Raw genomic sequence first — 22,274 nt, forward strand, 5'->3', positions numbered from 1 at the left:
AAAAAAATTACCAACAAAAAAAAAGCCCTAGCCCAGATGGTTTCACTGGAGAATTCAACCAAACATTCAGAAAAGAACTAAAACCAATCCTACTCAAACTATATCAAAACATAGAAAAGGATGGAATTCTCCCAAATTCATTTTATGAAGCAAGTATAACCTTGATACCAAAATCAGGCAAAGACATCACTAAAAATGGAAACTACAGACCAATATCCATCATGAATATAGATGTAAAAATCTTCAACAAAATCCTAGCCAATAGACTCCAACAACATATCAAAAAAAAATAATAATTCATTATGGCGAAGTAGGATTCATATCAGGTATGCAAGGATGGTTCAACATTACAAAAACAATAAACATCATCTATCACATAAATAAAACAAAGGAAAAGAACCAACATGATCCTATCAATCAATGCAGAAAAGGCATCTGACAAAATCCAACACCCATTCCTGATCAAAACTCTAAGCAAAATAGGAATAGACGGGACATTCCTCAACATAATAAAGGGCTTATATGTAAAACCAACAGCCAACACTATTTTCAATGGAGAGAGACTGAAACCATTCCCCTTGCAAACAGGAACCAGACAAGGATGCCCTCTATCACCAATTCTATTCACCATTGTATTGGAAGTCCTAGCCAGGGTAATAAGGCAAGAAAGGGAAATCAAAGGTATCCCAATGGGTAAGGAAGAAGTCAAACTAACCCTATTTCCTGATGATATGATCCTATACCCTGAAAACTCAAGACAGTCAGTAAAAAAATCCACTGGAACTAATTGAGAGATAGCATAGTAACAGGATACAAGGTCAATATCCAAAAATCAAGTGGATTCCTCTACACCAGCAAAGATATTGCTAAAAAAGAAGTAAGAAAATCAATACCATTTACAACAGCTACCAAAAAAATAAAATACTTGGGAATAAATCTTACCAGGGGTATGTAAGACCTGTACAAAGAAAACTACAAAAGACTACTTTAAGAAACCATAAGAGATCTACATAAATGGAAGAACATATGTACATGGATAAGAACATTGAACTTTGTGAAAATGTCAATTCTACCCAAAGCAATCTATACATTCAATGCAATCCTAATCCAGATCCCATTAACATTCTTTAAGGATATGGAAAAACCAATCACTAACTTTATTTGGAAAGGAAAGAGACCTCAGATAAGCAAAGCACTACTGAAGAAGAAAAACAAAGTAGGAGGTCTCACACTCCTGGATCTTAAAATCTAATATACAACCACAGTAGTCAAAACTGCCTGAGATTGGTACAAGGACAGACATACAAACCAATAGAATAGAATTGAGAATAGAAATAGATCCATCAACCTATGGTCAGCTGATCTTTGACAAAGGGCTGTAATCCATTAAATGAGGAAGAGAATGTTTGTTTAACAAATGGTGCTAGCAAAACTGGACATCCATTTACAGAAAAATGAAACAAGATATGTACCCCACACCACACACAAAAACAAACTCCAGATGGATCAAAGACTTAAATGTGAAACCTAAAACTATAAAGCTCCTCAAGGAAAATTAGGGGCAAATTTAGGGGCCCTGATATATGCCATAAATAGACTATCAAGCATAACCCAAAATGCACAAACAGCAGAAAAGAAACTAGATGAATGGGACCTTCTAAAAATTAAATTTTTATGTGCTTCCAAAGACTCCTCCAAAAGAGTAAAAAGAGAACCTACAGATTGGGAAAAAATATTCAGCAACGACATATCTGACAAGAGACTTATCTTTAAAATTTATAGAAAATTCCAACACCTCAACAATAAAAAGACAAATAATCCAATTAAAAAATGGGCAGAAGACATGAATAGACACTTCGCCAAAGAGGATATTCAGGCTGCCAACAAACACATGAAGAAATGTTCCAAATCATTAGCCATTAGAGAGATGCAAATCAAAACAACGAGATACCATCTCGCCCCAGCACTCGTAGCAAATTTCAACAAGACAGAGAATAATAAATGCTGGCAAGGATGTGGAGAGACTGGGACTCTCATACGTTGCTGGATGATACAACCACTGTGGAAAGCAGTATGGAGATTCCTTAAAAAGTTGGAATTAGAATTACCATTTGACCCAGCCATTCCATTACTCGGTATATATCCTAAAGAAGTGAGAGTCAGGACAAGAACAGATATATGCACACCCATGTTCACTGCAGCACTATTTACAATAGCAAAAAGATGGAAACAATCTAGGTGCCCAGCAACAGAAGAATGGGTAACCAAACTATGGTATATACACACAATGGAATACTATGCAACCCTGAGGAATAATGTAAAATCTGCAAACCACCACATAACATGGATGAACTTGGAGGATATTATGTTGAGTGAAATAAGTCAATCACAGAAAGACAAATATTGTATTAGTCTGTTATTGTAAAAAGTCAAGGAAAGGTCTATATATGAAAGGAAACTTTCCTTATTGGTTACCAGGGATGGGAGGGGAAACTGCTAGACAGGTAGAGACAATTATTGATTTGGGTGAAGGGAAAGGCAATGTACCAAATATGAGTGATCAACCTGGTGACACTGAGGAAGAGGAAGACATAGGGAAGTCCATGAGAGGTACAGACAACAAAGATGAACCCTTATGTACATACAGTACTGTGTTGTCAGTGATGGCAAACACTGATCCATGGGTGGACAGGCTGAACAGTTAGGTATGTCTATGCAGGGGGACGTGTGCCCAAGACCATGTATAGGGTTGGCAGACAATGTTTCTACAAGTGTATTACTATGTTCTGTAAGAGTTCCCAAGTATATAGTAAAGCTGACAAGGGACAAGGTTGTAGTCATTTCTTGGCCATAGCCAGCTACCTAGAGGAAGCAAGCAGTTGGATCTGTGGGCTCGGGACCATGGTCGCAGGGGACAGCAAGCTAAATTGGCATAGCATACTACACAAAAAGATTGTTCCACATCCTATTTTGGCGAGTAACGAATAGGATCTTAAAGCTTGCAAGCAGCCATCTAGATGCAACAATGGGTCTCTCCTCATCCAGAGCAAAGAAGAATGAAGAAAACCAAAGACGCATGGAAATAATTAGTCTAAGCAAGTGGTACATCATGTGATCCTCAGCCTATACGTCTATGAGACCAGAAGAACTAGGGGGATCTATGTAGGAGATTCTGGATAGAGTAGGAGAACAATGTGGAACAAAACTCAAAATCATTTAAAAAAAAAAAAACAGACCAGTGTTGGTCTGATAGAGCTTGATGGAACCACTGAGGCTATATGGCCCCTAGCTGCCCTTCTGGTCTGGAACTGAACCCACTCCTATGGCTTCCAGTCAAATAAAAGGCAAGCATATGAGGTGAACATTTACATTAGGTAGATACACTCCTTGGAGAGAACAATCATGGGAGAACAGAAGGGCTGTGTATGGACAGGGAGACAGCTCAGGAGGCAAGAGTGCATGGGAGGGAAGGACACAGGGAAGTAGGAACTATGGGGAGGAAGAGGAAGGGGAGCTGTTGCATTGTGGTAAATTGCAGTCAATGTCATAAGACAAAGTGTATGTGAGCTGCTGTGTGGAAAATGAAATTTGCTCTGTAAACTTTCACCCAAATCACAATAAAAATTAAACAAAAAAAAAACCAAACTATTTTAGTCTTTCAAAAATTCAACAGGGGTAGATGCAAGAGAGAAGAATTAAAACACTTCCTGAAAATACTTCTAAAAAATTTCTAAGTGAGCACAGGTTGACAAGCAGATTTGGGTAACAAGAAGAAAACCGTAATGCAGCTCCAGAAGCAGAGATTCCAAACAACATACCCTAACGGTGGGACTCAAGTCACAGGCAGAAGAGCCAGGACCCTACAGCCGGAACAAATGAGCTCTTTCAGGTCAACGTTTCAGACCGGCCAAGCTGACAGGCTCTGACTGGCAACTGGTTTTGAAAACAGTGACTCACCAGCTGGGGAACCACATTCAGGACACTTTCAGCAACTACAAATCAAAGACTCTCTAAATCTCTAAATATGGCCAATGGGGCAAGACAGTCATTCAGGGATATGTTTCCACCACACCCACATGCAATTTTTTTCAATTCCAAAAAAGAGTACAACATATTTATCTCAATTCAACCAAAGGCCACTTAATTTGGTCTAAAGTACTACTTCAAAGGATAATGGGTTGTTTTAGTAAGATTCTATGTAGTAATACCCATTGACTTTTGATCACAGCTATGAATAATATCAGATCCAAGCATACTTCTATTTATCTACGGTCACCAATTATTTTCAGGAGGCTTACTGCTTTACCAACTATAAGTCTGAAGTGTCTGGGTGATGCTAATGGTTAAGTGCTGAGCTGTGGCGCCCTCCCTGTGGGCTGCTGTGGCTCTGGCACTCAGCCTGGCATCCCCAGGCAGCACAGGGAACAGGATGAGCCCTTCTGTGTGCTAGTAGATCTTCCCATCCCAAGGGAACTATGGGCCCAACAGTCTCTGACCTAGCCCTCAGCCCATGGATGGACCTTGAGGTCAAGGTCATACAAGAAGGATCAATGACAGAAGAAGAATGTGGATCTCAGATACCTCAGAGGGCCATACCAGGCCTGCACTGCCTATGTTTATATGAAAGAGAAATCAACTCCTATCTCAGTTATGCCACTGTTGTTATAGTTTTCCTGTCATTCACAGTTGAACCTAATCCTGACAATATACCTCTTCCACATTATGTGGACACAATGCTAAGATGCCATTAGTTAAGAACATCCCAATTTGAGAGTTATTAAAATTAAAATGGGGGGGATATAGTATTTCTGTTATCATGCATATCATCTGTAATACAATTTTACATGCTTGTCTCCCCTACTAGACAAGACCAGAAGACCAAACCAAACTCACTGATGTCAAGCCAATTCTGACTCACAGTGACCCTAACAGGACATTACAGAACTGCCTCATAGGATTTTCCAAGGCTGTTAAATCTTTACAGAAACAGACTGCTACATCTTTCTCCCACAGAGCAGCTGATGGCTCAAACCACCAACTGTTCGGTTAGCAGCTGAGGGCTTAACCAGTGCACCACCAGGGCTCCTCCCTACTAGACCATGACCTTCTCAATGTCAGGGATCATGTTTTACTTTCCTTTGTCTCCTCAGATCTGGCACATGCAAGTGTTCAGTAAAGGTTTCTGAGAGTCACTGTTGAACGAAATCATATTACCTTTTTATGTGCAATGTTCTTCGTACAAACAAAGCCATTGATAACCACAGAATCATGCTTCTTTCCACCTGGGATCTAATGGAACAATGAGGAAAACAATTAAAATTCAGTGATACACCCTTAGATTCCAGTCAAAAGATGCTATTATTTTTTTCATTTTAAATTTCAACTATTGTGTGATCAAATAGGAACAAAAAGTTCAGGATATACTTCTTCCTTTCAACTAATTATCAACAGCATGTCAGCATGATTGTCTATTTTCCTACCCTCTACGCACTAAGGCAGTATCTGGTACTCTACAATACCCATTTGACTCAATAAATTGTGCCATATGGCAATTAAAACCACTATTGTTTACCTTTAATATCATGGTCCAAAAATACATAAGGATTCCATTACTACTTAAATAAAAGCAAGTGCCCCCTGCTTTTCCTCAGAATAGTGACAGTCATCTGTGGTAAGAGGCTTTCTCATAGCTGATGCATCAAGAAGAGGAAGCAAAAAAGAAAGAAATGCATTTGTTTGGGTTCTCAACTCATCCCTCACCTAACTCATCCATTCTTTACACCTTTCACTTCCTATAAGCAGCTTCTATGATCCCCTACATATACTGCTGACCAACAGTGGACAGCAAGAGCAGGATTTCTGGTTTAAACTAGTTCAGTCATGGCCAACACAGCAAAATCAGAACAGATCTTTATTTTTTAAATTTGGATGAAATGGAAAGATAACCAGAATGGGAAAAAATATGGGTTGAAGTCCCGGAAATGGGAGACTCAGAAGAGGCGTACTGAGCTCTTCCAGGAGACTGGATCACTATGAAGACCGTGGAGGACACATACTCACAGCAGTGCAGTCAACCACATCTCTGAGCCAGGCACCACTATTTTCAACTCTGCCAGTCAAGAGACTTGGCTGCCAGGCAACATGCACATTGCTCTTGTTTTGTAAGAGGAAGATTAAGTCTCCAGCAGGGTGTCAACCAGTAGTTTTCCCCATTCTGGTTACTGTACTAGTTCACCCACATTTTAGAAATTCAGGTCCACTCCAGTTTCACTTCATTGGCCATGACTGAACCAGGAAAAACTGGTCTGAAACCCTGAGCAAGAGCTACCACTCCTCACCTAGCACCCCTCACTCTTCATCATTGAGAGAAAATCACTGTCTGGCTGCCTCAGCAGCTCCCAGCATGAGGGAAGCACAAGCAGAGCTCACTTTTTTGACGTGAACAAACTGACGGATATCCATGTCATCATCCCGGTTCTTGACATCAGGTCGGACCGTCTGGACAACCTGGCAGACCAGCTGCACAACAACGTCCCTCCAGGAGGGGGCCAGTGACTCATTGTGGAGCAACTGCTGGAGTAGGGCCATCATGTGGTTATGATTAGCTGAGCTACAAAAAAAAAAAAAAATGTCACAGAGAGAAGTTTGCATAGTTAATACTGCCAGAGACAGTCATTCGGAAGATGCAATTGTCTACAAAGAAAGAATTATGATTCACAGTTAAGACCTTCTAGGTCAATTTTACTCTTTTGGTTCATCTACACCTTAATGATTTTGCTCGTAAATGAAATCTGTGAATATCTTCATTCAGGATGTCCCCTTTAATTGGCTGAAATAAAATCCTGACACATTACTACAATGGGTACAACCAGGCACTATCTGGGACTCTTATTTTATAAAAAATTTCATCAGAACAGGCTTTATTTCCTAAGTAATTTTAACATTTTTAACTTTAAGGAAGAGGAACTATACATATGCCTATCAAGTCATTAAAGATCATATAAATGGAAAATTAAAATTAAAAGCTCACTGTCTTACAGCAATCTCTCCATAGCTTGTTTCTCTCCATTCTCCTCCCTCAGGAGCTCCAGGTTGTTATGATGCCAGCCCAAAGGTGTAAAAGGAAGCTCTTTGGATTTTTCCTCTACCCGACGATTAAATAATGATTCTATGTAATAGGTGAAATAAGTTATTACTTCACTGTCACGTTTTAAACCATCTACTTCTATTTTTACAAATCATCAGATTCTCTTAAATTTTTTTAAGTTGACCAAACTCGAGTTGGCAATTATAAATGCATAAGTAAAATACATATATTATATACACATAACATATGTACATATATTACACATATAAATACGTAAGTGTAAGAATAAAGTAACTAGATTACCGCTAATTGGCAATGGCCAAATCAGAGACAGAACTCTGAAAAGCAGATTCATAGAAGGAACTAGGACTCTCAAGCTAATAATTACAAACACACCTTCTGCAAAGCAAATAAAAATAGATTTTTATGCTGGGCTTTTATTTATTTGGGGATATTAAAAAAGGAGGGGGTAAATTTTCCCTGTGACAGAAATGTGAATGCATAACATTTGATGGAGTGCTGAACTTTAAAAAAGAGAAGTTCACCTCAAATATGTTTGAAAAGGTAGATGACAGTTTAAAAAGTCTATTCAGACAATCTTTAATAGAGTTTCTTTTTCAATATGGGAACAAAAGCCTTTGAAAAACAAGTTTAACAAGAGAGACATAAAATAAACTATAAAGAGATATTAAGACATGATAAATAGCAATTAATTTTACCAGAGAGTAAAATCCTCAAGTAAAAAGGCTGAAAAATAGATCAAGACCAAAAAAATTAATACTTAAAATTTTTGTTTTGCACAAAGAATACTCATTAAATAATTGCTGAAAAATAGAAAGGAGGAAGAACTTCCGAAACTCTCCAACCTCACCCTCTTAAATAAAACCAAACAAACAAAACAAACTTTCAACCAGAGACTCCAGCAAGCTACTCAGTAAAGCACTGAGGAATGTGATTGCACATTTCAATTATGTAAACTGCAGCCTGTGAAATTCTAGTTGAACCACATGTCTGGAGCTAAATTTAGAAGCACTGCCCAGTTATGAGATCAGCTACAAGTGGCCTCCCGTGCACCAGCATGCTCCACCTCTCTCTCTCTTTTATCTGAAACCTTCAGAGCCAAGAAAACACAACGGGATGGGAACTTTTATCCCATTATCTGAAGCCTGAGCTGTGAACTCTTCTGGACCATTAAGTTGAGGATGTCATCTACGCCACAGTAAGCAAGGAAAGGAAGGGAAGGAAGGCTTTATTCTTCTATTCTCCTCTTCCCCTCCAAGAAATTGATTAGCAAAGTGAGTTCTGACCCTCTATGTATTTTTCTCCCCAACTCCACAGGACAAACAGTCTCCTCAGTTGGATGAGATCTGCCCATGGGCTTTTTGACAAGTTTGACAATCCCTGACATAGACAGATAGATAGATAGATAGATAGATAGATAGAGAGAGAGAGGAGCTCTGGTGGCGAAGTGGGTAAGGCATTTGGCTGCTAACCATAAGGTAGTGGTTCAAACCCAACAGCTGCTCCATGGGAGGAAAATGAGGTAATCTACTTCTGTAAAGATTTACAACTTTGGAAACCCAACGAGGGTTGCTATAAGTCAGAACTGGCTTGATGGCAGTGGGTTAGCAATAGATATATAGATACATATCAGCACTTAATATTACATCCATGATTCAATGGGATTCATGATTCAAGAAAGTATAAAACATCTTTAAAAGAAAAAAAAAATCAAATTATATTTAAAAATTTTTAAGCAATTTTTCAAATCAAAGACCTCTTTCTCCTAAACCACGTCCAAGCTTATATTCTTGGTTCTCAATATTCTCAGTCATGATGTATACTTAAAAACTGTGTTCCTATTACACTAAAATAATTAAATGTATTTTCAGCACCTACTATGCACCCCTCAATGTGCGAGGCCCTAAGTACATGCTCATAAACAAAAGAGACATCATCCCATGTACAGCTTTTGGTTAAATTACCTTTGATGAAAGCATCACTTATTGAGAGCTGCTGTCCTCCATTGTCAGAAATCAAATACTCTGCATATCAAGGAGAGAGCAAAGAGAGGAGGAAGGAAAGGAGAGACATATGACTATAACATACCCAGATAATTATATAGAAAATGCACCCACACACAAAGAAAGTATTACTCATACTAAACCCATCATTGCCCCGCAAATTCAGATCTTCAGCAATTTACACGTACAGTCTAAAAGGTTACATTACTTTTCTCATGTATAACTGCATACTTTAACAAATCAAGACTTCCTCTATACTCAAACTAGTTCACAGATAGAGAAGCCACCTGATAAAACAACATAAAGTACCTTTTAATTTTGGAATGTAAGCTATAAAATTAATACAAACATGACACTAGCAAGGATTAAAAATGCTACTCATTAGAATTTTTGTTAGTTTTAAATTAGAGTTTTAGTTTCTCAAAAATTCTAACCAATAACTTCTAAATTATTGCCTTATGAGAACTGCTAAACATACTCGGAATGCTTTTAGAATATTCAATATTCTTCTTGCAAGTGAAACTTACTCTTTACTTCCCCATGAGCTCCTCTCTAGGTCGGTGATCAAGCATAGTTTCTCTACTATGCAAATTAAACCACAATTCATCTTGTATTCCTTAAAGTAAAAATTCTCAAAAAAATTCTCTTCAAGCAAAGTTCACTTATAAACAAATAGGTTTTCAAGGTCAGTGTGTTTACGAGCCAGTGTTTTATGAGCAAATATACTCATCCTATAAATCAGGAATCCAAGTAAATATTTACTTAGAAAATTCAAATGTGCCATGACAAATAAAACTAAGTATGCAGGCAAGTAAAGATAGATTTTGAACTGTAACTCTGCTCCTCCCTCACAGAAATAAATAATGCCAACCTCTGTTCAATTAATACATTGTTCTTTACAAGCTTTACTTTTTTACTTTTTATGCTAAAGCTTAAACATGTGTGTGTACATATATGAAATAACGTAAGTGATGGATTTCCCCCGACATTTTATTACAAGAAAATTTCAAACATATGCAAAATTCTGTATAACCTCCACCTAGATTTAATAATTGTCAACATTATATCTACTTTCTCTCTACATGGATGTACACTTTTTTTCTCCTGAACTATTTCAAGGTACACACATTGTAACAGTTTAGCACTATTACTGTAGCACACATCTCTTAAGAATAAGGGCATCCTTCTCTATAGTCACAATACCATTAACACACTTCAGAAAATGGATAATGTCAATATAGTTCATACTCAAATGTATCCAACTATCCCAAAAACATCTTTAATAGAAGTTATTTTTTTCAAACTTGGATCCAATCTGGTTCATGCATTGTATCTGTTTCTTCATTCTCTTTTAATCTAGAACAGTCCTCCATTTTTTTTCCTTTTTCAGGACAATGAATTTTGAAAGATCCCGGAGCAAACATCCTGTGTTATGGTCCATGCTCTGGATTTCTCAGTGTTTCCCCACAGGGCTGTTTAACTCGCTTGTCTAGCCTGTATTCTCTTATAGGTGGGAAGCTAGATCTAGAGGCTTGAGGAAACAACAATTTTTTACTTTTTTCTCGAGTTTTGACTCACTAACTTTCCAAGAATGGTTCAGTGTGTTCTTGCAACACATCATAAAATGTATTTTAAATGTACAATACTCCAAGACAAAGAGTGAAAAACTAATCCAATCAGAAGATCACACTGCCCAAGTTTCATAAGCTCAGGTTTGCTCATGTAAGATTTAAAAAACATATTTTTTGAAGTGCAGAAATTTCTACCAATTTTTAAAAATCTAAATGCCCTCAGTCTTAGAAGACAGGAAATGATTCATAAGAAAAGAGTAAGTATATTATCTTTAATTTCAATGGGATGGTAAAGACAACCCATTCCCATTTGTACTAGAGGGCAATGAAAACCACAGGCAAGATAAGCCTGTTATCAGGTCCTTCACTTTACTACCTGCCAGTCTTTCCTTTCTAGTAGTCAGTGTTCATCTTAACTACAATACAAAACCAAACAAACTCAGGGGAAAATATTTTCTCATATTTTGACCTCACAAGAAAAATGAGAAAAGAATTCTTGTTATTATGCTAAAAATTGGTGAGAGAATTACAAAGTTCAGAAACATTTACTGAAAGGTTTATAAAGTTCCTGATCACAGAATCTCAAGGTTACTAATCAGTGATGAGATCAACAGGTAATTACCTTTTTTCAGACACTGAAATCTCTTCTACAATATTCTTTAGTAAGCTAAAGGATTCTTTACATTTATTAAAAATTTTTTTAAATTATATATCTAGATTTTTTTCATTTCACAAACTCAGAATTAAACGTAAACTCAGCAATCATCAAGTCTACCTAACCTTCACCCAATGTATGCATCTCTCCTCAAGAAACCTGACAGGTAGACATTCAGATGCCACTTGGACACTTCCAGTGCACAGTGGCAAACACTCACAACTCCTAACTACTGAATGAACCTAGTTCTTCCTTCCATTATATAAACAATGAATTTAATTTCTTTTATTTACTTCAAACACCTAACCGTCACACCAAGCCTTTTTTCTATTTTAAATCTCCTTAAAGTCTTTAGTCAGTCAATCTTAATATAACATGGTTTCCAGATATCTCAGGATCCTAGAAACCCACCTCTATTCATAAATCAGAACCAAACACAAATCTTTAAATAAGACCCTTATTCTGAACATCATTCTGCCACTAATGAGCCCTATCATTGCATAAGAATGGGGCAAGGAAGTAGTTTTAGTCACATGAAACTACTGAATTTGTAAGTAACTAAAACTTAAATCTTTATCACATGAATTATTAAGAATGGGGATGACTCAAGGGCAGTGAGTTTGGTTTATTTTTGGTTTTTCCCCATAAAATATTAACAGTAAATTTTTCAGGCCTAATTACGTTGATTTACGTTTAACTGTATTCCTTTTTATCTTGTTAGTCTCAGACTACCATTTAAGAAAACAGAGACCTTTTTAAATTTCAATTCTACTAACAAAAACATTTATTCTTTCCAGTTTTCAACCACTGTCATTCTGAAAAAGCTTAACAGTGCTGAGACAAAGAAGTGCTGAATCCCACTGTAGACACAGCACTGCAGCAATAGCTCAGAGCATCTCCTTCCCGTGGCATTAAACTATTAATTAACCCTTCAATTATCTGGTACAATCATTAAAACAAGCTACAAATCCACCTGTTATATTAAGAGTGGTGCTACTGAGTCTCACGTTTGCCAAACACGCTAAGCCCTTAACATGTGTTTCTCATATAATGTGCCATCTGACTCCAGACCCTATGCTTTTAACAAGTAAATTTCATCACTGCTTTTAACTACCCCTTTAACTCCCTCATTAATACAGTTCAAGTGCATAAGCTCTTAATCTGCAAAACTATCAAGAGACCATCAACTGTCTTATTAACGTCAAAGGAGACAATACCTATCATATTCTCCCAATCTAATATTATTATAAAATACAGAAAAGGGTTGTTCTGGAATAACCTGTTTTAGTTAACCAATGCTGTTGCCCAGTCACCACCAATTACTCTTCTAAACACCACAGGACATTATGTTCTCCAAACTTTTCTACAATTTTACCAACTTTCAATATCACATCAAGAACCCTTCTTTTAGCAAAAAAAATTAATGCATCTATCACTGCAGTCATCTAGGTCCTCTCCTTCCTCTCCTATTGTCTTTAACACCTCAAAGATCACCAACTCTGACTCCATAATCACAACTACAGATTCTCTCAATAATCCAGCACATAGTTTGACTAAATTTGAAAACAGACATATTTTAAATAACCAGGTATTCTCCATCTCTTAATAACTTAGATTCTTAGCTTGGACTTCATTCTACTGTTTTTCTTATTGAGATTAATTTTGACAAGAGAAAGCAGCAAGAAAAAAGAAAAGAAAGAAAAAGCTTCTCTCAATCATCAAACAACATTATATCAACTTCCCCAAATAACTGGTCTAGTGTTTCTTTATTTCCATCATAGTTTTAAAAATATTTTCTCAGATATTCTTGGCATTTTCCCTAATCTTTGGTACAATTTGCACTTTTGCCATCCTGTCATTTTTCCTAAAAGTGCTGGCCCCTCTTTCAGATTCATCTTCACACGAAGGTTGTCTCTCACAACTTTCACAGACAATCTTTTCAAAAGTCTCATGTCTTCTGCAGTATTTTTTAAAGTCTGAGATCTGAGTGGTCCCAGAAGAGTAAGACAGTTTTTCCTCTACAGGTGGCTCTCCTTTGACTCTACTTGGTGAAACAATTTAAGGTCGCACTATAAAAATACCTCTAGAGTCTCTGGTTCCATTCCTCTCCCAACATTCTGAAATACATGCTTGTGCTCAGCAGCCCATACCTTGCTATTATGAATTCTAGGATTATAGGTCACTTTCTTTAAGATTTTCAAAATTTCTTTAACTATCCAAGAGGCGGAATCATCAGCAAGTCAGAAATGTATTTCACACTCTGCTTTCAGCAAAATGGAATAACTGATGTCCTGAGAACAGATGCCCTCCACCATGACATATCCTGTTTATGAACCACATCTGTACTTGTATTATGAAAGCATTACCCAGTACCCTCCATTTGACTACAGTCTACAGGTAGTTCTAAGACAAGTGCCACTTCAGCTATATTGTCCTTTCATACTCACCCAAATGTTCTCCACCTTTTCTCCAATTTTCATTTTGAGGAGTACTATAAAGATGGTATCTCACTCAAGTTCAATGCTAGTCAAGTCTTCTCCTGTCCCACAACCTGCTTAAATTACTTATTTTTAAATTAGATACATCCTTTTATTACTCTAACTCTTAAATGCCAATGTAACACAGCTTGACAATGGCTACTATTGGTACATATCAGAACTATGTTGCATGACTATGAATATATTTAAATTCTTTAGTACAGATGTTTAAGCTCAAAAGGACAGCTTCTCCTTTCTGGTCATATTTTTAGGCTCAAAAAGAGAACAGCAAAGAGTCTGGAAAGCATTTCAGATGTAAATGAAGAACTACTTCAAGTTTAGAGAGCCAAATGTTAAAAATTCAAATTCCAGGCAAAATCATGTAATAAAGTGCTTCATCTTTATAATAATGATTTGCAGGTATATGACAAAATAAAATCTCACAATTAATTTTACTTTATATAATGTCACTTTTGGGCTATAAGTTTAAATGGTTTTTAATTACATCAAACAGAACATCATCATCCATTTAAAAAGAGACATTTTGTTTCTTATGTGGGGCCATATTAGACTTTCGTAACAGTATATCTTATTTTTCCTTTTATAGCAAATATCTTGTAAAAATGGCCATTATTATTTTTGAGTCAGTAGACTAAAACTACAAATAAGACAGCTAATAATAAGGCAGGAATTCATTCTGTATTAATTTGAGAGTACAATATAAATACAGCATATACATAATAAGCATGATAAATTACAGTGGAAACATCTCTTGAAATATGTGAATATTTTTCCCCCAATCTACTTGAAGAATCTGAACAGCTTTAATGAAACACTATGTTACTGGGCAACAGCATAAGCAAATAGGCTTTAAAATGTTAAATGAAGAAAGAGAAAAGAAGGGAGCAGAACATCCATGTTATAAATGCAAAGAAATGCCACCTTGGAAGTTGCACATTATGCTAAGGGAAGAACAGTCAGATGTAGTTTCTTTTAAAGACCACAAGCTTTAAATTGGGCGTGGTGTTCCTGAGGGAGAAAATAAGAAATAAAAAGAACCAACCAAAAAAAAGGTGTGGGAGGTGGTGTGGGGGGACATGAGAAAGGGCGGAACAAAACCCACACCAAATACACTCAGCTATTCATTCTGGACAGAGGAAGTCAGGACAAGCTGACATGATAGCCTATGGCCCAGCTCTACAGCCTGTGCTTGGATTCCAGATGCCAACTACCTCCTACCTTTTTGGTCAGCAGGGTGAGGGGGCACATGTGGGTACTTGGAGGGCTTCTTGATATGGAAGTTCACGTTGTCCAGCTCCACGTTCAGGCTGATAGAAGCAGCTGAGTCACTGTCCACTGTGGACTGGAAACTGCTGACTGATGTGCGCTTGCTAGGACTGGCAGAATCTTTTAGTGTTGGGGAGGGGAAAGAAATATAAGGAGAGGAGGGGGTAAAAATGGGTTTCATCAGGGTATTGGAGGAAAGGAGAAAAATTTTTTTTAATATACAAGCCCAATGTGCAATACCAAAATGGATACAGTATTTTCATGTACTTCTGTGTGCAGACTTAATAAAATTTGAACAGGTTAAATATATAAAATCAATTTTTAAAATAAAGAAATATATTGGAAGTTCTGCTGAAAGAAAGTCTGATATTATAGTGAAGAGGTGAGAAGGTTGTCTGTTGCGTTATTATTAGCTCAGAGTTATTTTTAAGCTGCTGCAAACAAGACTATGGTAAAATCTGGAAACGCAAGTGGCCTAATAAGTCAATTTCTTAAGAAAATACTGTATCTAGGACAAGGATTGCTATCAGATGTTTACATTTAGTTGGAGTCATAAATCTTAAAGATTATTTAAACTAAATAAACTTGAACCTGATCTTATCATACATATACAGTAATGACTCATAAAAACTAAAATGTGAGAAAGTTAAACTCACTAGCCAAATTATCGTCACCTTCTTCAGCTATCTGCTCTGTGTCGCTGTCATCAAACTTTATGTCTTTAAACCAAGATGGCTCAGAGTGTCCTTCCACAGAGTTCACGGAGTCACTGTCCGGAGAAGGTGTCTCGGAAAATTCTGTACTCTGAAGGGGTCAAGACAGGATCCAGGCAATTGACCCTCAATGCCAACGACACTGAGGCTGTCACACTACAAATAAATTCTCATCAACTATTTCTACAAATCTAACCACTAAACACATTTAGGTAAAAATAAATAAAAACTAAGCTATAAACCTAAGTTATAAACATACCAATAATTACACTGTTAAAAGAAAATTATAATTTTCATTAACCAGAGAAGTAGTATTATGAACAAAATACTTATTTAACAGAATTTTCAGTGTTTCATTTCATCCTTTAGATCTGAGAGTGAAGATAACTTAAAAATTGTTCTAACCCTGCATCAATCCTAACACACATGCTAAAAGATTAACTTTAGATTTTAACAAATCACATGACACTAGACTTTTGTGTCATTTAGCTCTTTCTTCTAACCACTGAGCTTCTAGTTGCACTCACCAATGTGTTACTAAACACTAACTGTATCAAATTACATAAACCAAAAGTGAAATATACCTTTTTATAAAGCTCTACCTTAAACAAGGAACTTCCATTTCCCTCATTAAATTTTTAAAAATCAGATAAATAGAATATTCATAGTTTTACTATTTGAGTATAATTGAACATTGTTAAAAAGTTAGAATCTATTTCAATGGTGATGTTAGTTTTTTCAATAATTTTATTAAATACACTCTCCCCCAACTCTAAAAACACAAAGTAAAACTGAAAACCATTAAAGTTAAATGACAATTAATTATAATACCACAAGGTCAAGCTTAAGACAAGCTACATCAATTGAGTAAGATGCTTGATCCCAATAGAAGGTTTTTCCACTATCATTTTAACTTTCTTTAAACAGCACAGGAAACAGATGAGCAAAAGAGAATCTTTGGGTAATTCAGCTACTTTTTATTTCCACTGATGAACAAAGACTTAAGAACAAGCTTGCTATATTGTCACTGGCAGTAACACTGAAAATCACCTGCAGGGGCCTGTACAGTGCATACTCATCCCTGAAAAGCTGATCATGATGACTAACGCAATCCAGCCATCGTCCATCAACCATTGCTTGTCCAATTGCTATAGCTTGTGCCCTGAATCAAGACCAACAAAAAGAAGTTATAAAAAAATAACAGTCAGTCAAAATAATTTTACAGGTACATAAGACACAAACTTTATTTTTTTTAAGATCTAGTAAGGTTGGAATTTCAAAGGGTACTTGGGTAGGTGAGGAATAAGATAAATCAAAATATACTTGAAACTAAATTGGAAAATGCTTCTAGGTACCATAGTAAAAAAGGAGTACCTACTAGTAAAGCAGCCTTAACAAAACTAATTTTAATTACAACAAGCATTTAGTCAGTTGTTAATGCATGCACACCTCTGCACTTACTAGAGAGTAAAAAAAAAAAAAAAATCAAGGCTAGCATGGTTTCTACACTAAAGGAACTTTACAGTCTTGAGGAGAAGATACTACGTATTACAGGTATAGGTATGAAATATAAATTCATCTGTACAAGTCCAAGTCTCAGACAGATCAAGTAACTTGACTAAAAGTACAAAACTAAAAGGAAATAACGTCAAAATTGGAACCCAGGGCTTCACTGCTTAAAGCTGTTTCTTTCTCTCTCCACAACTTGTTTCTTCCCATGAAAGAACCTGTCAACTTAAGCAAGTGATAAGAACCAGGGGACATGATAACTTGAAAAGCAACAGGATAGTCACTCTATCTTACAAGTGATGTGTAAGGTGGGCTAGGACATTCCAAGCATGGCTCATGGATTAATTCTCAAGACAGGTGCAATGTCTAGATTAGAAAATAGTAGCAGGAGAATCCACTTTGGCAATAGGCCCCAGCTCCATTCCTCAATCCTGCTTTAGTAGAGGGCTCTGCATCTTGGGAATTACTGCATGCTTCTGCTTTTAATAAGGCTAACGGGACGCCCCATGTGGCTCCTAGCATCTATTCTCTACTGGCTAAATTCTGAATATCACCTTACTCATGAAGAATTTTATTTCCCTTCATCTTCCAATGTGTCCTCATTAAAATTAAATTAATCAAATAATATCAAAATGCCTTCCTTAAGATCTACTACCTTGTAGCAATGTGCCCACTGCGGATTAGCCAGTTAACTAACTCCTTTCCTACAATGCAGTTGGGATGTGTTCTCAGCCAGTAGCGGTGATCCTGAAACTCCATCCCACTACTGTGATGGCAGATTTTCTTCCACAGGTCCTTCAACTGAACACTGTCCTGCAAACACATTAAAAGCCAAGTAATTACTCATGAGAAGTATGCTATGTACCTCTTATTCTTTCCTATGACTTTCAGATTCATAAAATGAAATTAAATTTTGACTGCTTTGTGGTAGCTTAGACACATGCACGGGGGATACTTTGAACTCAGCTCATTTAATTCCAAATGACAGTTTTTCCCTTGAGAGCCAACTATCTCACACAGTTGTTGTATTTCTAAATTGACCAAACATCATACTCTTCTTTGGAGATGAGACAAGGGAAAGAACAGTCTATCACCCGCATCTAAGTCAACTGTTCCTGCTGTTGTTGTCAGGTGCCATCAAGTCACTTCCAACTCGTAGCAACCCTATGTCCAACAGAACGAAACACTGCCGGCTCCTGCACCAGCCTCAAGTCACTGCTGTGCCTGCGCCCACTGTTGCAGCCACTGTGTCAATCCACTCATTTAGGGTCTTGCCCTTTTTCACTCACCCTCTACTTTACCAAGCATGATATCCTCCTCCAGGGACTGGGCACTTCTGATAACATGACCAAAGTATAAGAGACAGAGTCTGGACATTCTCGCGTCTAAGGAGCATTCAGCCGTACTTCTTTCAAGACAAGATTTGTTCATTCCTCGGACAGTCCATGGTTTATTCCTGTTCCTAGCCAGGCTTCACTCCACCAAATTCTCACCATGCTCACCTATACCCAACTGCCAGATGAATCTTCCGTAAAAAAGACCTTCAGTTAATTACTCCCCTGCTCCAAAAAACCTCCAATGTTGCTCAGTACATATAGGTTCAATCCTAAACTTGTAAAAACTGAATTCACTGCCTTCCACATCATGCAGTCCCAAATAATTTTCTGTTCTCATTTCCCACCGATTCCAACTTAAATTCTCTCCCAACCTCTCAAAGTTACTTAATCCTACTCTGTCCATGGAAAATGCTATGCTTATTCTCACCTCCATACCTTTCCCCACACCTTTAAAGATTCCCATTCCTCACTGCCTATCAAAATCCATTCCCATTCTTCAAATCCATTCTAATCCCTTCTGTATAAAGCTTTTCCTGATTCCTTCCCTAGTAATGATCTTTTATTCTCTGAATTCTCATAGGACCTATGCTCTGTATTATTCACTTGACACTCGTTTTACTATTAAAAAGTAAACACTATTAAAGTATTTAAAATAATACTATTAAAGTCTTACTTCTCTATTAAAGACATGCCCAGTCATATATAGTTCTGAATGTCTGAAATGCTTTCCACATGTATGAGAAAAAAGTTTCAAAGCTTAAACAGCAATCTGAGACTTAACCACAGGTTAAGCTCTCTTATTATATAGGCACCTGAATTCTGATCTTGCCAAATGAATGGTATCAAGAAAAAATCAGCACAGTATGTGAGTGATGAACACTTGACCAATTTCTCAAGTTACTCCAATAAAGCCTTAAGCTAATTATTTTCTCTGTTTAACTTATATGCTAAGTGGCTATCCATTTGTATATTTCTCTAAGACAAAAATCAGTGATATAAAAGCATGCTTTATGTTCAAAACTAGCAATGGGTCAAAGAGACTGGGCTGTTACCAGAAGAATTTTGCGTTCATCCTCAGTGGTCTCTGTTCTAACATACGTTCGGTTAGCCTGGGGACTGACAGATGTCTCATATGAAGGTACCATAGGAGATCCAGATCGATCCAGTGACAGATTGGTAATGCTGGCTGATCTGGAAGTGAAAACAAAAATGACATACGGTTGTAAATTCTCCAACAATAAACAGAATTACAGTGAAAATTCACTTTAAAATAAATGTTCACTTGCCAATGTTAAGTGCACTATTAAAAATAGTTATGAGAGTTTATGTGCTATCATCAGGGGAAGCTAGAGGAAAGGTACACAGAAACTCTCTCACTATATTTGCAATTACCATGTGCAGTGTAGTAAATTAGTTAGTATAGCTTTTCTAGCCATAAGTCCTTGTGAACTCTGTGGTGGAATTTGCTGTGAGCAACTGAGGAGCTCCTGATTGTAAAAGTTATCCACCTGGGGTATTTCTGTTGGGCGCAACACAAAGCAATGTTCTGAAAGGTTCCTGCTCTCTCTCAGGTGCTTAGAATTCTGATGTTATGATTAGTTAGTTTGGCCACTCTGCCAGGCTCAAAAGGAGGCTTCCTAGAGGCAGAAGAAGTCTCTCTCTGACTGCTGGTTGAAGAAGACGTGCTGCTGAAAAAGACACACGCTCCTGAAAGAGATACACGCTGCTGGGAAAGGGACGCAAGAGACACGCATTGCTGAGTGAGACACCGAGAGACATTCACTGTTGGGAGAGAAACTGTGAGAGACTGTTAGGAGAGAGACTGTGGGCCGAGAGAGAGACTGAGCATTCTTCCTGAACTTGAATTGTAGCCTGGTGCTTCCCTAATAAACCCCATAATCTGTGAGTTCTGTGTGGCCACTGCAGTGAATTATCGGACCTAGGAGAGCGGTGGTGGGTACTTTGGGAGGAATGGTTGGTGAAAGGGCTGGAGGGAGGCAGCATGTGTGGCCTTGCAGGAATAGGCGTTAGGTTACTGATGGTGATTCTGTCTTCCTCTTGTGCGGTTATGAAGAGGCCAGGAGACGTGGCCTCCTTGCCTTTTTGGCACTGTGTGACTATAACATTGGCTCTACAACTAAAATGCATCTAGAATTTGACTATTCCTCATCTCATTGGTCTAAATCAATTCTCTTGCATGGATTATTGCAATAGCTTTCGAAATGGTCCTTCTGCTTCTACTCTCATGCCCTATGATCTACTCAACACAGCAGCTGGAGTGTTCCTGTCAAAACATAATTCAGAGCCTGTCACTCCCACCCCATTCAAAACTCACCAATGAGGAGAAGCTTTTTTAGAGTAAAATGTCAACAAATAAATATAGAAGGAATGATGGACTTAGAAAACCATTTTTCAACCAAGACAGTAAGCAGCTAATTTGAGCAAGAATCATAAAACTATTAAGTAAAAGATTGATGAGGAGCAAGATGTTTATGGAGTCTCAAAGTATTTCCACTACATATTATTCATTAATTACAAAGGGGGAAATGCTAATTTACAGTGGAAAAACCTAGTGGACACCACCTTAATCAAGATACCAAGTCAACCTCACCAATAACAGGATAAACAAGACCAAACTCAGTGCCATGGAGTCAGATCCAACTCATAGCGAGCCCTCCTTGGGTTTCCGAGGCAGTATCACTATGGAAGTAGATTGCCCAATATTCCTTCCAAGGAGTGGCTGATGGGTCTGAACCACCAGCCTTACGGTTAGCAGTCAAATGCCTTAAGCACTATGCCACCAGAGATACACTGGTATATATTCTTTCTGCCCTTATATATTAAGAAGAATACATTACTTACATAGGACTCTTGCCAAAAAATGCAGATTGTAAATCTAATCATGAGAAAGTATTAGATGAACCCAAATTGATACGCATTCCACTAAACAACTGGCCTGTAGTAGTCTTCAAGAAACATGAAGGAAGTCTTATGGGCTGTTACAGATTAAAGGAGACCAAAAGACATGTCAATTAAAGATTCTGGTCTAGATCTCATATTGGAGAAAAACTACTACAAAGAACAGTAGAACAACTGGCAAAATCAGAATATACATTGCATATTAGATGACAGAAATTTATCACTGCTAACTTTCCTAAATTTGTACTGTGGTTATGTAAGAGAATATTATTGTTCTGAGGAAACATATACTTAAATATTAAAAAGTACGTGTCTGAGGGGCAAGGTTGTAGTCACTTCTTGGTCACAGTCAGCTACCCAGAGGGACCAAGCAGTTGAACCTGTGGGCTCAGGACCACAGTCGCAGAGGACATCAAGCTCAATTGGCATAACATACTACACAAAACATTATTCCACCTCCTATTTTGGCGAGGAGCGACTGGGATCTTAAAAGCTTGTAAGCTACCATGTAGATGCAACAATGGGTCTCTCCTCGTCCAGAGCAAAGAGGAATGAGGAAAACTGGAGATTCATGGAAAGAGTTGGTCCCAGCGACTGGTACACCATCCGATCTGCAGCCTATATGACTATGAGACCAGAAGAACTAGATGGTGCCCGGCTACCAACGTCAACCACTTGGAAGGGGATCTATGTAG

The 22,274-nt window shown here is 37.5% G+C and overlaps 1 protein-coding gene across 1 annotated transcript in view; it reads right to left on the reverse strand.

Moving 5' to 3' along the window:
* Window positions 1–22,274, reverse strand: part of PIKFYVE (phosphoinositide kinase, FYVE-type zinc finger containing) — a 90,781-nt gene that overhangs the window by 49,281 nt on the left and 19,226 nt on the right. Inside the window, exons 8-16 of the mRNA XM_042782698.1 lie at window positions 19,713–19,851; window positions 17,979–18,136; window positions 16,865–16,976; window positions 15,758–15,905; window positions 15,054–15,221; window positions 9,073–9,132; window positions 7,039–7,168; window positions 6,430–6,610; window positions 5,215–5,289 (exon numbers count right to left, since the gene is read on the reverse strand). Of these exons, the coding sequence (XP_042638632.1) occupies window positions 5,215–5,289; window positions 6,430–6,610; window positions 7,039–7,168; window positions 9,073–9,132; window positions 15,054–15,221; window positions 15,758–15,905; window positions 16,865–16,976; window positions 17,979–18,136; window positions 19,713–19,851 (1,171 nt within the window). The remainder of the gene's footprint in view (window positions 1–5,214; window positions 5,290–6,429; window positions 6,611–7,038; window positions 7,169–9,072; window positions 9,133–15,053; window positions 15,222–15,757; window positions 15,906–16,864; window positions 16,977–17,978; window positions 18,137–19,712; window positions 19,852–22,274) is intronic.

This window comes from Orycteropus afer, unplaced genomic scaffold (genome assembly GCF_000298275.1).
Source record: "Orycteropus afer afer isolate SDZICR_OR568_19922 unplaced genomic scaffold, OryAfe1.0 scaffold00002, whole genome shotgun sequence".
NCBI classification, from domain to species: Eukaryota; Metazoa; Chordata; class Mammalia; order Tubulidentata; family Orycteropodidae; genus Orycteropus; species Orycteropus afer.